Source organism: Molossus molossus, unplaced genomic scaffold (genome assembly GCF_014108415.1).
Source record: "Molossus molossus isolate mMolMol1 unplaced genomic scaffold, mMolMol1.p scaffold_m16_p_5, whole genome shotgun sequence".
NCBI lineage: Eukaryota > Metazoa > Chordata > Mammalia > Chiroptera > Molossidae > Molossus > Molossus molossus.
The window spans coordinates 42,803,806-42,818,812 of record NW_023425388.1 but is presented as its reverse complement, the minus strand read 5'-3'; the positions used below and the strand labels follow the sequence as shown (position 1 = coordinate 42,818,812).

The 15,007-nt window shown below is 35.8% G+C and overlaps 1 protein-coding gene across 8 annotated transcripts in view; it reads left to right on the top strand.

Moving 5' to 3' along the window:
• TBL1XR1 (TBL1X receptor 1) overlaps positions 1-13,927 on the top strand; it is a 159,039-nt gene extending 145,112 nt beyond the window's left edge. For all 8 annotated transcript variants that reach the window (XM_036243056.1, XM_036243048.1, XM_036243053.1 and 5 more), the window contains 6 exons: positions 2,576-2,697; positions 2,837-2,911; positions 4,338-4,465; positions 5,315-5,480; positions 9,823-9,924; positions 10,991-13,927. In XM_036243056.1, the coding sequence (XP_036098949.1) occupies positions 2,576-2,697; positions 2,837-2,911; positions 4,338-4,465; positions 5,315-5,480; positions 9,823-9,924; positions 10,991-11,017 (620 nt within the window). In that variant the 3' untranslated portion in view covers positions 11,018-13,927. The remainder of the gene's footprint in view (positions 1-2,575; positions 2,698-2,836; positions 2,912-4,337; positions 4,466-5,314; positions 5,481-9,822; positions 9,925-10,990) is intronic.
• Positions 13,928-15,007: the final 1,080 nt, after the last annotated feature.

Sequence of the window (15,007 nt, the reverse complement as noted above, 5' to 3'; positions counted from 1 at the left end):
TTTAATGTCATAATGAAAGTGTAGTGTAAGTAGTTGCTGAATCAGATTCCAAGCTTGAGAGAGAGTCTAAAACAGGTAAAAGGGAATTTAATACAAGGAAGCAGTTGCAGAGTTGTTGGAAGAGTGAAAAACAGGAATATGAGGTAACCTGGAGTTGAACCACTGCCGGAAACCTAAGACAGAAGGCGGCAGGATCCAAATGTCAGTGTGAATTGGCACCATAGAGGAGGCTGCCTGGCAGGAACAGGCACCGTGGAATAACCCTAGCAACCCTAGCAACGGTCGGTCAGAGACAGCCTGAAAGACATCGGAGCAAAATTGCCTGTCTTTTTTCTTTCTCCTGACCTTGGGCTTTGACAGTGTCCTCTACACTATGAATCCTTCTGGAAGCCTGTAGGCACAGGAGGCTGGAATGTGAGATGTGAGTGGGGCAGCCCCTGGGTGCAGAGCATAGGAAGGCAGTGTGTAAGGAGTGAAGTCACCTGTCCTGCTCCGAGAAGCTGTGATGCACACAAACAGCCGCAGAGTTCACGCACAGTGCCAATCCAAGTTGGCCTGTGTTTTTATTTACTGGCCGGTTTAAGTCAGATTCTCTCAGAAGCATACCTTGAGCCAAGCATTTGAGTGAAGTGATTTATTAAGGAAACTTTCCCAGGAGAAACAAGTGAGGAGTTGTGGGAGGCTGGATGGGAAAGAGGAAGGAACCAAGAAGGGGGGAGGGGTTGGTGAAGCAGGCCCATTTCAGCCTGACAAACAGGGCTCTGGAGTGTTTGTGCCTCAGAATTTTTCTCATTTTGAGCCAACGGTGCTAGGTGTTTTTAACCCACCCCTTTTCCCGCAATTACATACCACCAGCTATTGGGTGGAAGTCACATTTTGGGGAAGTAGACAGCAGCAGAGCAGGGTGGTTCTCTGAAGAAGTTTGCCCCTGGGGTCCCTGAGCACCCAGGCTCTCAAAAACTGGGGACTGGGCACACAGAGGTTGAAGAGGTTCTCTGAGCGAGGGAGGAGACCAGAATCCCCAGAGTAGTGTTGGCCTTGTGACAGTAATAGTCACTGCGGTTCACTCTGCCTGCTCTAAAATTGTGTCCTGTTCATTTTTTATTTTAAATCTGGTGAGATTTCTTGTAATTTAACATTTTTGTACAAAAGGTGAATTTATGTTAATATTTGTATATACCACTGTAGTTTTTATAAGGTTGCTTGGGGAGAGGATTTAATATCTCATATCCCTTGCATAGTAAGTTTCTATTAAACATGTTTATTTCCATCTTGGAAGTATTACTTTCTTTTACTAATTCAGTCCAGGTAATGTCCTGATTCCTAGTTTTTCATTGTGAAAATGTACCCGAAGCTAGTTCTTCAATAATGGCTGGCCATGTTACTACCATTAGCTTCCTGTAGCTGTACTGTAGATTTTAGATTTTTGCCTGATTTGTCTCTAGCCAGTTAATGAAATCAGTTTCACCATTGCCTCTTGTCCTTTGTCTTTTTAAAAATGTCTTGTTCTCAAAATCCTGATTAAATGTTTCTTTGAGTCATAAATGTTTTAATTCTTTCTTCTTGCCCCTGCTAAATTTGAATTTCATATAATTTTCACATTCGTGGTTCTTATTTTAGTCAGGTGTAGTCTTTTTATTTATTTTTCTCTCCAGCTGACTGAAGTGTATAAACTGTTCTTGGCTAAGGGGCCTTAGTGTGTCTGCCCCTGCTCTAAGTCCATTGTTTCTCTTATGCTCCTATTTGCTTAATCCGATTACTTGCTGTCATTACCTTAATCTGCATTGCTAATTATAGACTCTTTGCATCTTACATCAGGAGAAAATAAAAGGAAGAATCTTTAATCATAGTAGTGCTAAAATAAGTATTAAATGCCAGCCAGCTTTTAGGCTTCTGAGGATTGAAATTCAATGACATAGATTTTAAGAGGTATTTGATGGGAATCTCTTAGAAGAAAATGTATTTGTGAATCATATGCAGTATTTCATTTATCAGTTGAGTACATACTGGGAATGATACTTATTAAGTGTAACATTTGTCTAATTTGTAATTTACAAAGTACTTTCCATACATATCATCTCACTTGATTTTTACAGTATCCTTTTGTACTAAGTTTAAAGGTTTTATTTCCATATTTTTAGATGAGGAAAATACCATGACAGGTTAAGTGATTTGCTTAGGGCCCACTACTAGTTAGGGAGTGGCAGAACCAAGACTCCTTGTTGACTGAACACTCAAAGAATTTTAGAAACAAAAAGCATAGCATCATGTTTAATTTTATCGTTTACAAATGAGAAACCAAAATCCAGTGCTAGTAATTTCTAGAGCACACTCTCAGGATCACTGACCTCCTGATTTCCAAGCCAGTGTGCTTTCTGTCTGTGTCCGACATTGAGGCAACTAAACTGAAATTTATTAATATTTTTAATACTTGGATATAATTTTTTAGAATTCTATTTTTAAGCGTATAGAGTAGAATTTTATGTTTCTGTTAGCATACTTAATGTCCAACCGTGGTTTAAAACTAGATCAGTGCATGTGGAATGAATGCAAACCTGGCCGTTTATCTTTTCAGCACCAGCATTGGATGTTGACTGGCAGAGCAACAACACCTTCGCTTCTTGTAGTACAGATATGTGCATTCATGTCTGTAAACTAGGACAAGACAGACCTATTAAAACATTCCAGGGACACACGGTGAGAAATGCCCCCCTCCCCCCCAAGTGATTATGATGAATAAGTAATGTTTCAAAGTGGTTTTGAAGTATGTATCTTTAATGACCAAAAGCAACTCAATCTATAAAATGAAAATGTAAATATTTACTGTTATTTTTAGAATGAAGTGAATGCTATCAAATGGGACCCGACTGGCAATCTTCTGGCCTCCTGTTCTGATGACATGACTTTGAAGGTGATTTGGATAGTGGGGAGAAATGGGGTGGAGATGTCATGCAGTGTCATTGCTCAGGCCATGGGAACATTCTTTAGAATGTCCCTTTTATAGTTCATTGAGTGCTTAAACCTTGTTCTTTATATTTAATGAACTATTTCAAATGTTTGAATATAGCAAATAAGTTCCGTTGAAAAGGATGGCTGCATGATGGGAATTATGATACATAGAAATGTGCTGTTATAAATTGTCTTCACTATTAGTAAGTCATATAATGAAGATCTCTGTGGCATTCATGAATTTGAGATTCTGTGAACTGCATTAATTTTGCTTTGGTAGTAATATGTGTCACCCTTGCCTGGAAACTGATAGATTGCAGAAAATCATTTAATTGAGTGAGCCTAGTTGACAAGCCAGCATTCACATCTCAACATGAATTTATATTTTTCTTGTGTGATTAAAAGCAAAACTCTTAACAACTATGCACATCACATACCATAGTTAGAGGAAAAAAACATTTTGAAATAAAGAAACAACCTAATATTAATCTCCAAAATTAATGAAGCCCTTTCCTGCAATATACTAACTACTGAAAATAATGTTATTCTTGACTTTGTAATGCCAGTGACTGCGACATGATGACCTTTACAGTTAGCATACTCATTAGGGAAAACTGCTTCTTCTCCTGTAACCTGGTAGGTTTTTTCCTTAAATACCTGCTGTGGTTTTAGTTTGATAGTTTCTCTCAAGATGGGGCTTCCTTACAAACATTGCTAGTAAAGATGCTTTTCTAACAATATAGGTTTTATTGTCGAGTTGTAGGAGTTCCTTTATTTTTATGAAAATTAACCCTATATTGGATGTATGATCTGCACATTTTCTATAGGTTTCCCTTTTATTTTGTAGGTGGTTGCCTTTTTAATTTACTTGACTGACTGTTTTCTTTGCTGTGCAGAAACGTTTTAATTTTGTGTAGTTCTACTCGGCCTCTTTTTGCTTTTGTTGCTCGTGCTTTGGTATCATATGTGAATCCTTTTTTATTTGTAAGTTGCTTACTATTTTTTCTGTTGCCAAATATTTCCTGGTTTTAAATTCTAAGAGCAATTTATAATGTTCTTTTATTTAAGGGACAGCATAAAAACTAATGCCTTAAATATTTTAGAAACGTTACCCAACTAGCTTATTGAATGTTAAAATTCAATCAAAAGTAATCTCAGAACTACAGCTAAGTCTGGAAGCCTCTCAATAGTGAATATTTGGAAAGGACTATCATTTTAAAAAGAGAGAAATATTAAATATATTCTACATTTTAATTTATTTCCAAGTATTCCCTTGATTTCTTTAAACCTTGTTCTGCTTATATCATTTATATTTTGAAATGGCAAGATAGTGTTTTAAATGTACCTTCCATATGGAAAAATAATTTTATACATTTTTTTTTGCTTAGATATGGAGTATGAAACAGGACAATTGTGTCCATGATTTGCAAGCACATAATAAAGAAATTTATACTATCAAGTGGAGTCCAACAGGGCCGGGGACAAATAATCCAAATGCCAACCTTATGTTAGCAAGGTAATATTTATGTTTTACTTTTTCTTTCATGAGTCTTTTACAGATAAAACTTCTCTAATAAATTTGACAGAAAATTGGGGATGGTTTCATGAAGTGGGAATGTATCCTGTAAGGAATATATATTTAAAGAAAAAATTTTTTTCTTTATTGATTTTAGAGAGGAAGGAAGGGAGAGGGAGAGCTAGAAACATCAATGAGAGAGAATATCGATTGGTCACCTCCTGCATGCCCCCCACTGGAGATTTGGCCCACAACCCGGGCATGTGCTCTGACTGGGAATTGAACCTGTGACCTCTTGCTGCATGGGTTGACGCTCAACCACTGAGCGACACTGGCTGGGAGATATATATATATATATATATATATTAGATGCATTTATTAAATAATATAATTTTTTATTATTTTAAATGGGAACTTTTAAACAGAGTTTTGTTGTTTCAGATCATAATGGAATTTTTGGTCTGGAGATATCAAATATTTGCTGATGATAATTACTCAAGTAATTGAAGCACAGTGCAATAAATTTTCTTCAATTAAAAAAAACCTATAAAGTTAAAAATATAGTCAATGTAGTGCTCAGAAATGTGGATTAATATAAAGGAATTACTTAAAGAGCAAAGGAATATAGTGAAGTAGTTCATTTATGTGTTTTAATTCAGGGACTTGGAGATGCCCTGAAGCTGCCTTTTCTCATATATAGATTTGTTTCTAGAACACTTTCTTCCTAACAGCCCAGTCAGCTTCTCACAATTTGTGGCTAGCTGTTGGGAATGAATGAATATTGTACATTGCGGGTGGCCCTGAGAGTATTGCCCTACTTATAAAATAATATTTTTTCCTCCCTGTCAGTGCATCCTTTGACTCTACGGTTAGGTTATGGGATGTAGACCGAGGAATTTGCATCCATACCTTGACAAAACACCAAGAGCCTGTGTACAGTGTAGCTTTCAGTCCTGATGGCAGGTATCTGGCAAGTGGTTCTTTTGACAAATGTGTGCACATCTGGAACACACAGGTATGTCTGTATGTCTTTATAAGTATAGTCAAGTGTTCTTATATTCAGTAAGAAGCATTTACCTATGCAAATATTTTCCTTTTTGGTTGTCGTTCCTTTTGTGGCATAAATTCAGTTCTTGTTTTTAAATGAGTACTTTTTTTTTTTGCAGCTAAGTAAAGATTGAAACCAACTGAAGCTATATTTTCATGGTAAAGACCAGATTTTAGAAATAAATTTAGAGTCTTCATTCTATTTTTTTTTCAGTTTTTCAGACATAAAATGTGAGAGTTTAAGATGCAATTTATTAAATAATATAATTTTTTTGTTTTCTAAAAAAATTGTCTTTGAAAAACCTTTCATGAGCAATAAAAAAATGACTGAACACAGTGAAACAAACTTAAAACTATACTACTTTTTTAGGGACAGCAGTGTAGAGATTATTTCCTAAAAGTGAAAAAACAGCCTGTTGCTTTAATTTAAAAAAAAATTTTTTTTCAATGTTTTAATTTTTATTTTCCATATACTTTTCTTTTTTGTCTTCTTCTCTTTTAAAATTCATTAAAGAGAGAGCAACATCAATTTGTTGTTCCACTCATACAGTTGGCCCTCATTTATCACGGTTAATCAGTTCCAGACTCTACCACGAGAAATGAATTTCCGCGAATTCTTTATTTATACAAGTAGGATTCTTTATTTATGCAAGTCATCCCTTGCCACTTTGTGGCTTCGACTTTTGTGGCTTCGCTGTATCACGTTTTTTTCTAACATAGTATTTGAAAAAACCGCGGTAGAGGGAAGTCGTGAAAGTCAAAGCACAAAGTGGCAAGGGACGACTGTATATGTATATGCATTTATTGGTTGCTTCTTGTATGTGCCCTGACCAGGGATCAAACTGGCAACCTTGTTGAATCTGAAAGACACTAACCAACTGAGCTACGCAGCCAAGGCCATACACTGTTTCTTTAATAGCAGTCACTTGATTCCCATGATCAAACTTTTAGCTGGTTGTAGTACAAATACAAAATAGTAAGTTACTGTGGGATGTTTCTCTTTGTATCATCACATTTGGTAAGACTATTTTTGCATAAATCATTTTCAAGTTTTGTTGTTTTTTAATCCTCACCCAAGGATATGTTTTTATTCATTTAGAGAGAGAGAGAGAGAAATACATTAACGTGAGAGAGGAACATTGATCAGTTGCTTCCTGTATGCTCCCTGACTATGGATCGAACCTGTAACCTTTTGGTGTACAGGATGACACTCCAACCAACTGAGTCACCCGGCCAGGGCTCAAGTATTATTATTATTATTATTATTATTATTATTATTATTATTATTATTTTATCTTTACCCGCGGACACTTTTTCACTTTTTGTTCAGGTAGCGTGGGAGGGAGAGAGAGGAACAGAGAGAGAGAGAAACATCGACATGAAAGGGACACATCGAGCGGCTGCCACCCGCACGACCAACCAGGGCCGGGGACAAACTGCAACCGAGGCATGTGCCCTTAGCGGGAACCGAACCCGGGTCTCTCTGGACCGTAGGCCGACACTAACTGCTGAGCCAAACTGGCCAGGGCTCAAGTATTATTTTTGATTAAGTTATTCATTCAGGTGTGCCCCCTCCCACCCCCCCAACTCAATATGTTATAAAAGGTATACACTGAGAACTCTTATTCCCATTTCTGTCTTGATCCCCGAGCAACTGTTTTTCTTAGTTTCTTTTTTGTTCTTCTCAAGTGTGTGTGTATGTGTGTGTGTAAAAGCAATGATTCTTTAATTTTATACTTTCACTACTTTATTTTTAACTTCTTTGCAATTGTTTTTTTTTTTTTCCTAAATTCTCACCCAAGATATGTTTTTCCAAATATCTTCAGATAGAGTAGGAAGGGGAGAGAGAGAGAAACGTTGATGTGAGAGACACACACTAATTGACTGCCTCATACACAACCCTGACCACAGCTGGGGACGAACCGCAAACGAGGGACTTGCCCTTGGTCAGAATCAAACCTGCGACTCTTTGGTCTGTGGGCTGATGCTCTAACCGCTGAGCCAAACTGGCTAAGGGTGCGATTGGTTTTTTATATATGGTGTGAGGCAGAGATCTGATTTTATCTTTCTAGATGGATAACCAGTTGTCTCAGCACTGTTTATTGTCCCTTTAATGTTTCATAATGCCATTTCTTTCATATACCAAATTCTTGTGTGGTTTATTCATAGGTACTGTGTATATACCTGCATCATTAGCATAGCTTGAATAACTGTAAATTTGTAAGTCTCCCTAATTATCTTTTCCCCCCTTCTGTAAGGTCTTTATAAAGACCTCTCTTTTTCTTAATTTATTCTGAGGTGTTTTATGGATTTTATAGTTAACCATATGTTGGCTTTCCTTTCACATGAATCTTTCTGTCGTAATTGAGTAGCCAGAGGCATTTTAGATACAATCTATAGACAATCTGTCTGTTTTAAGCCTTTTCAATCACTCATTTACTCTATTGTGAGAAAATGAATGTAAATGAAATTTTGATATGAGACCTTGACGTTCTAATGGCAGATGATTGTTTTAAGGGCATTTAAGCAGCTTTCCATGATGTTATGCTTGTATCACTATTACATAGCAAACATATCCTTTTACTTTTTTTAAGTTTGAAAATAGTGAAGTGCAGTTAGTGAGTTTTTAGTGCAGGAGAAAGTCATTATCCTTTTATTATATATAAGTTGTTTCTTTCACTGCTTGTGTGATACGTAACCTAGGCGTTTAACAGGTAAATTGTTGAAGTCTGATCTGAATATACATACAGATTTGAGTAGATGCTAATAATCCATTGGCCTTTGTTAATGCCATGTCTCTGGCTTTTGACCATGCTATTTTGGTTCAGTTATAACTTAATTCAAGCTTAGAAATTGATAAATACTTTTGAAAGGAATTTTTTGTTTTCTTAATCCCCAAAGTTGACTGTCCTGTAGATTTTACATTTTGTATATCAACAGATTTTAGATCTCCTTTCTCTTCTAATTACTTGTAGATACTCAAGACTTTTATTCATTAATCTCTTAAATTGTTAGAAATTTTAGGTAGGAAAAAAATTAGAAACCAGGAGAGCCTTCCCAGTGTGATCAGCTGTGGCAGTGCCTCTATGGTTTCTGTAGTATCACCAGTCTGGCTTTGAAGAGAAAAGCAGTCTTTCACCTTAGTGATATACTAAGGTTGGCTGCCTGGGGAGGTATTTACAAGGTACATGTCTAGCTGACATGTTGTTTTGAGATAGGTCTGCTGCCTCTAGTTTGGCCTGTTAGGTTACTTTAAAGCTGAGAGATCCATGCTTTCTTGGTTTGTCAGGGCAGAACACTAGAAGCATATTTTTCATTGTTTTCCGGTTTCTCCCAGCAGAACCTCTGACCTTTACCCTGTTTAATGACTGGTTTCTTAGGATAATACATTTTTGTACTGAGTTTTAATTATTCAGTGGCAGTTGAATGATTATGGTTTCTGTTGCCGAAGGAATAAAATAATTGTTATGATTCAGCTAAATTGATAATGAAATTGTTAGTGTTCTAGTTTTATTTTTTTTAAAAGTATACCATCTTTCAAGAACAACGTATGTATATTCTGTTAGCTTCTTTCATAATTCCTATAGTTTAAGGGGCTATTCTAATATGGAATTTTTGTTAATATGGAATACCTTACTGACTCACAGTGGAATTATCTTTACTCACCTATTGTACTTCCTCTTTGCAATGTTTGTCAAAGAAATTCTGACTTAATTTTGTTCATTTACAAGCTGGCTAAACTCATGCAACTTTCAGTAACATCATGGAAATTTATTTCAAGTCATACATTAAAGAGTCACTTCTAGCTATTGTTAACTGTGTCAAAGAGTCCAAAGGTACCTTAGCTAAGACTGGTTATCAGTGCTGGAGAAACAGAATGTGTGTGTGAATGATCTGTTGAGAGCAGACTGGTGCTTTTTTTTTTTTTTTTTTTTATGTTTTTATTGATTTTTTAGAGAGAGAGATGAAGGGGGAGAGACATAGAAACAGTGTGAAAGAGAAACATCAATCATCTATCTACCTCCTGTGCACACTCCCTACTGGGGATCGAGCCCAAAACCCAGACATGTGCCCTGACCGAGAAAAGAACCGGGACCTCTCAGTCCATGGGATGGTGCTCAGTCCACTGAGCCAGGCTGGTGTTATCTTTTTATAAAAGGATCGTCAAATCACATTTCTAGTATTTTAGAACTTGTATTTATTTTGGAGTTAAAGCTAAATCCTACCTTTGATTGCTATAAATAAAGCCTTATAATATTTTTACCTCAATATGTTAATATTTATAAAATTCTGTTTTTCTTTTTTTTTAGACAGGTGCTCTAGTTCACAGCTATAGGGGAACAGGTGGAATTTTTGAAGTTTGCTGGAATGCAGCAGGAGACAAGGTTGGAGCCAGTGCATCGGATGGTTCAGTAAGTATGATACGGTGTTTCGAAGTGGGCTGTGTGTGTGTAAGCACAGTGAATAAGTGTGGCTTAGTGTTCTCTTCAAAATAAGTTTTATGATACGGTATTGATCTTTTTCTACTGAAGGCTGTATACTTTTCACGGTCATTTCATTCACATAATGTAAACAAAATTTAGGCTACCTTTGCTAAAAGAGTGTGTTCATAATCAAGAAGTGGACAGTTTTTTTTTTTTATCCTCACCCGAGGACATTTTTTCGTTTTTTGTTCAGATAGAGTGGGGGCGGGGGGAGAGGGAGAGAAACATCAACGTGAAAAGGACACATTGAGTGGTTGCTACCCGCACGACCCAACCAGGGCTGGGGAAAAACTGCAACCAAGGTACATGCCCTTAGTGGGAACCGAACCTGGGTCTCTCTGGACTGAAGGCCAATGCTCTAACTGCTGAGCCAAACTGGCCAGGGCTGGACAGTTATTTTTAAGTAAACCTTCATTAGTAAAACTACAAGCAGCAGAATTCCACCCTGAGAGATCTGAATTTTTAATGCCTATTTCTACTTTCTCTTCCCTACAGAAGAGTGGGTGGTCCAGGGAAGGGTAAATAGAGGCAGTTGAGTCCTGCTTTTGATACTGAGAGACTCTCAGGATGAGGTTGGCTAACTTTTCACCGAAATACTAGTTATGTGTTCCAAAGCTCTGAGAGCAAAGGGAAGATAGAAAGGGTATTAGCCATTAGCTATTTATTGAAACTGTAGCTTAATATAACTTGTAGTATCTTTTGTTAAGATCCAAGAGATAGGAAATGGTCTATTTTGAGCATATTTTTTCTGCTGCTTAGTTAACAGAATCATCCTCACAGTTTTAGCCATGGTTCTTCCGCTAGTATTAGCCCATCGTTTCCTCCAGCTCCTTGGACGATTTAGCTGATTTCTGTTAGTTAAGGGCCCATTGCTTTATCAGTTATATGAACTTGCAACCAAGAAATAGATTCCAAACTCTGTTATAGAAAAGTTAAGCTAAAAATATATGGTTAAATCCTTAACACACTGGTTGATTATTTTAATTTCTTACAGGTTTGTGTATTAGACCTTCGGAAATAGCGCTACTAGTTGGAAGCCATGGACCGACTATGAATGTGTACATAGCCAAAATGACTGTCCCTGACCCATGTACTGCTATAGTCCCACTTGAACCATGGCCAGTCCACTACAGCCAAATCTAAAAGAAATATATACGTACAGTGTATATACACAAAATTGCACCCTGAAGATGACAGAAATTTGTCACAGCTTGTGAATTCTGTTCACCAAGTGCTGGAATCTAATCTGCTGTGCCCCTAAAATAGCATTTAGAAGTTTTGGATATGAAAAACAGAAGAAAGAAATATGCATTATAAAAGCAGCCCATACATGTACCAGTTTTTGGAAACTAATGACAGCCTTGTTTCTCCCTTTGAATCAGCAGACACCATGGATTATATTCTTTTCTTCCCTTCAATAGTTGAGCAGTTTGTATGTACAGAGAAAATGGACTTACAAAAACTTGCAGCAGTAGTTTGTTCTTGCTTTTAAACTTGTTTTTGATTTAGTTTATGGATGCATGAAGTAAGGGAGTGAATCAGTTTTTTGTTTATATTTTTTTTCACCTTTTAAACAAAAAATTCTTAAAAATATTTTAATGCATTCTTTTGAAAAGATAAATGTTTGGTACATTTTATGGCTCCCAGAGCATATATTCAATTGGTGCATGTTGTGAAAGGGGAAATTGGAAATTAAATGAAAATATATGACTTTGGTTACGTCAATCTGTAAGACACATCAGTGAAAAAGGGTATTATGCTCTGTTTTTTTTGTTTTGTTTCGTTTTTTTGTTTTGTTTTGTTTTTGTTTTGTGATGTGGCTTAAATGCAGTAGTTTCTATTTTGGGACATATTTCTGCCAATTAAAGACTAGGAGGGCACAAAAAAATTTTTTTTAATACCATAGAGAAGATGCATAAAAAAATCTTCTGATGTTTTGTAGCCATAACTAAATTATGGTTAAAATGTGCACTATTGTAAAAGGAGCAAAGTAGCTTTGGGGGTTTTGTTGTTTGTTTATTTGTTTGTTTTGCTTTGTTTTTTAAGAGATTAAAATGTTTCTGGATAAGGATTAGCTTCTCAAAGTGTCCATCATTCTGTGTAGAAGCTTAACTATGTAATATAACCAAACTCCAGTATTAAGAATCTCTCATGTTATTTTTCTTATACAAAGCAAGATAAAGGCATATAACACTGCCATTACATGGCAAAATGTTAGCTACCTTAGTTTAAAAACAATCTTTAAAACAAAAGACTTGCTTCAAGGTGTTTTTAAATAGCAGTGATTCAGATTTTTTTTTTTTTTTTTAAAGTATAATTGCACTAACCTCCCTGCTGCTCTGATTCTGCATTTGTGGTACTTGTGACTACATTTTTTTCAAATATAGATAGGTTTAAGCTGCTATTTTTTTCCCCCCAGTAATCACTACTATATCATGTCTTATACTCTGTTTATATTAGCACGTATTTTCTTAAGGATGTAGGTGTCAGATCACACCTCCTCTTGTGCTCATTGCTAAAAGTGAAAGTTGACAGAATTGACAAATGATAGCACGGGACTGTGCTTATGTGTGTGATGAGCAGGGTTGGTGATGGGTAATGTAAGTATCCAGAACTGTCCGTTTTGAAGAGAATAGTTGTCAAATTTATATCTCAAAGATTTTAATTAAGGAATTGCTTATTATCAAGCTTAGCAAATTTATAACACTATTCCCATCACTAATTATTTTGAGGCCTTTGCTACTAAAATTTTAACCTATACTTTAAGTAGAAACTGATTTAGCCCAAGTAATGCAGCTTTGATTTTCAGCATTTGTGGTTTCGCTATTTTTACAAAAGAGCATTGATTGAAGCAAGTCTTGGTTTTACTAAGGTAGGGTAGCATTTGCTATTGTTAAAGAAAATAAATACACTTAATTCCATAATACATTGTTATATGTACCCCAGTTGTTGTTAGTGGGGACTATGATACTGTAATAATATTTTTAAAAATTTACATCCAGAGAGGCAGTCATTCATGATGGTTTTGTGCCAGCTGTTTCTAGGGTTTGGATCACATTATAGATACTTAGAACTATTACCCTGTGACTTATGTAGGAAACCTAATACGCTGAGTATCTGGCACTTGAAATCCTGCTTTTATTGCTGGAGGTCCACATCTGTGATTGACCTCTGTTGTTGTTTTAAAAAAATAAATAAAAATAAAAAAAATCTGTGCAATAATTTTTAAATGTGCTCCCAGGAATAGACACAAATGTTTTGAGTATGTTTAAGCTGCATTTTCCTTTAGCGATGCATTTGTCAATTGCACTGAATTTAAATCTGAAAGTCAGAGGTGATTATTGATAGTACTTTTGTATTTTGATATTGACAATTTATTCATCTGCATACAGTTACTGACTTTTTTTTGCCAGCTGATTAAAAGATAGTCAAGAAGTTCTGCAATATAGCTGCCAACACAGACAGCTACATTTTTATGGTATTGTCATCTTTTCTGGTTTTCTTTCTTTCTTTTTTTAAAAAATTTTTTAGCTATTTACTTAAGCATAATAGCCACAATAGGACATATGAAAGATTATAAATACAGAACTTTATTATCCTGGTGTCTTGGGTCTTTTAAGTATAAACTTTATCTGGAAGGTGTCCACTTTGTAGGCGTGGGTTCTTCATGAGCATACAGGTGTTTATTTTTGCTGCTGTTCTCAGCGTCATCATTGCCTGCTGATATGCCACGATGCTGCTCCATAGACAGAAACCAGATTGCCTCTAATTTGAGCAGTAATATGATTGTGAGAGACCAAGTTTCACAGCCCGTAAAGTTTTATATTTGAGGTTCTTGCTCATTTGTTCTTTTATTTCTTTTTTTCCAACAACTTATTCCTGAAGTTCAACCAACTCCAGTAGATTTTCTGTGGTATTCATTATGGTATCGTTGTTTAGGCTATTGTTAAGAGACTTCTCATAAAGAAAGACAGAAAGGAAAACTTGAATGAATAGAATACTCACTGATTAAAATAGAATAAAGAGCAGCTGTCACTCCTAAACATCATAAAGGAATATCTTTTTTGTTCTCCCTGTAGGAAATCCCATAAGCTTTTATATTTGCTCCAATCCCCATTTTCTATTGTTGACCAGGTACCATCATTGACTTTCAAATGACTTTTAGAAGTGGTAACTTCATTTCCTGCTAGGTCTTAGAATGTATTGAATTTTGTTTTAATTATTTTCTAAGTATGTTTTAGGATTAAACACCTTTTATAGATATTGAAAGTGCCTCCTTTTGTGGTGTAAAAACAAAATATGGTGCAAAAGTAATCATAAGATTGAATTACATGAAGGGTTTTTTTTTGTTTGTTTGCTTTTTGACATATAAAAATGTCAAGAGAAAGGCCAAAGATTTGTATATTTTCACTTATAAAGCACTCCTTTTCTCCTTAAACTTCTTTCTGTCAAATTAGATTTAATGAGAGAGTACTATTTTTAAGGAGCTGTTTATGTAGAATGATTTTAAGAGTAATGTAAACTATTGAATAGAGGCCTGGAGAGGAGTATGCATTTTTGCTATTTAATAGGATCACAAATGCCCATCCTTATGTGAGCAAAAATACTAAGTTTTACTAGAGAAGCAGCAAAATAAATTTCAAATGCAGTGCTATTTACTCTTCTCAAAACAGTTTTCATTTTCTTAAGCACACTGTACACTTCTATAGAACCTGCATTTATTCTCACAGGCTAAGGATGCTACTTGTATTTGGTGAATTACTATTGACAGTTTCCACAGAAATCCTATTCAGTGGACCAACATTGTGGCATGGCAGCAAATGCCAACATTTTGGGGAATAGCAGCAAATCTACAAGAGACCCTGGTTGGTTTGTGGGTTTATTTGTTTTTTTTTTTGTTTGTTTGTTTGTTTTGTTTTCTTTTTGTTTGTTTTTCCCTTCTGAATCAGCAGGTATGGAAGGAGGGTAGGGAAGTTAAGAGTTAATACTCCTTCCGGTAGTAGCTCTGAAG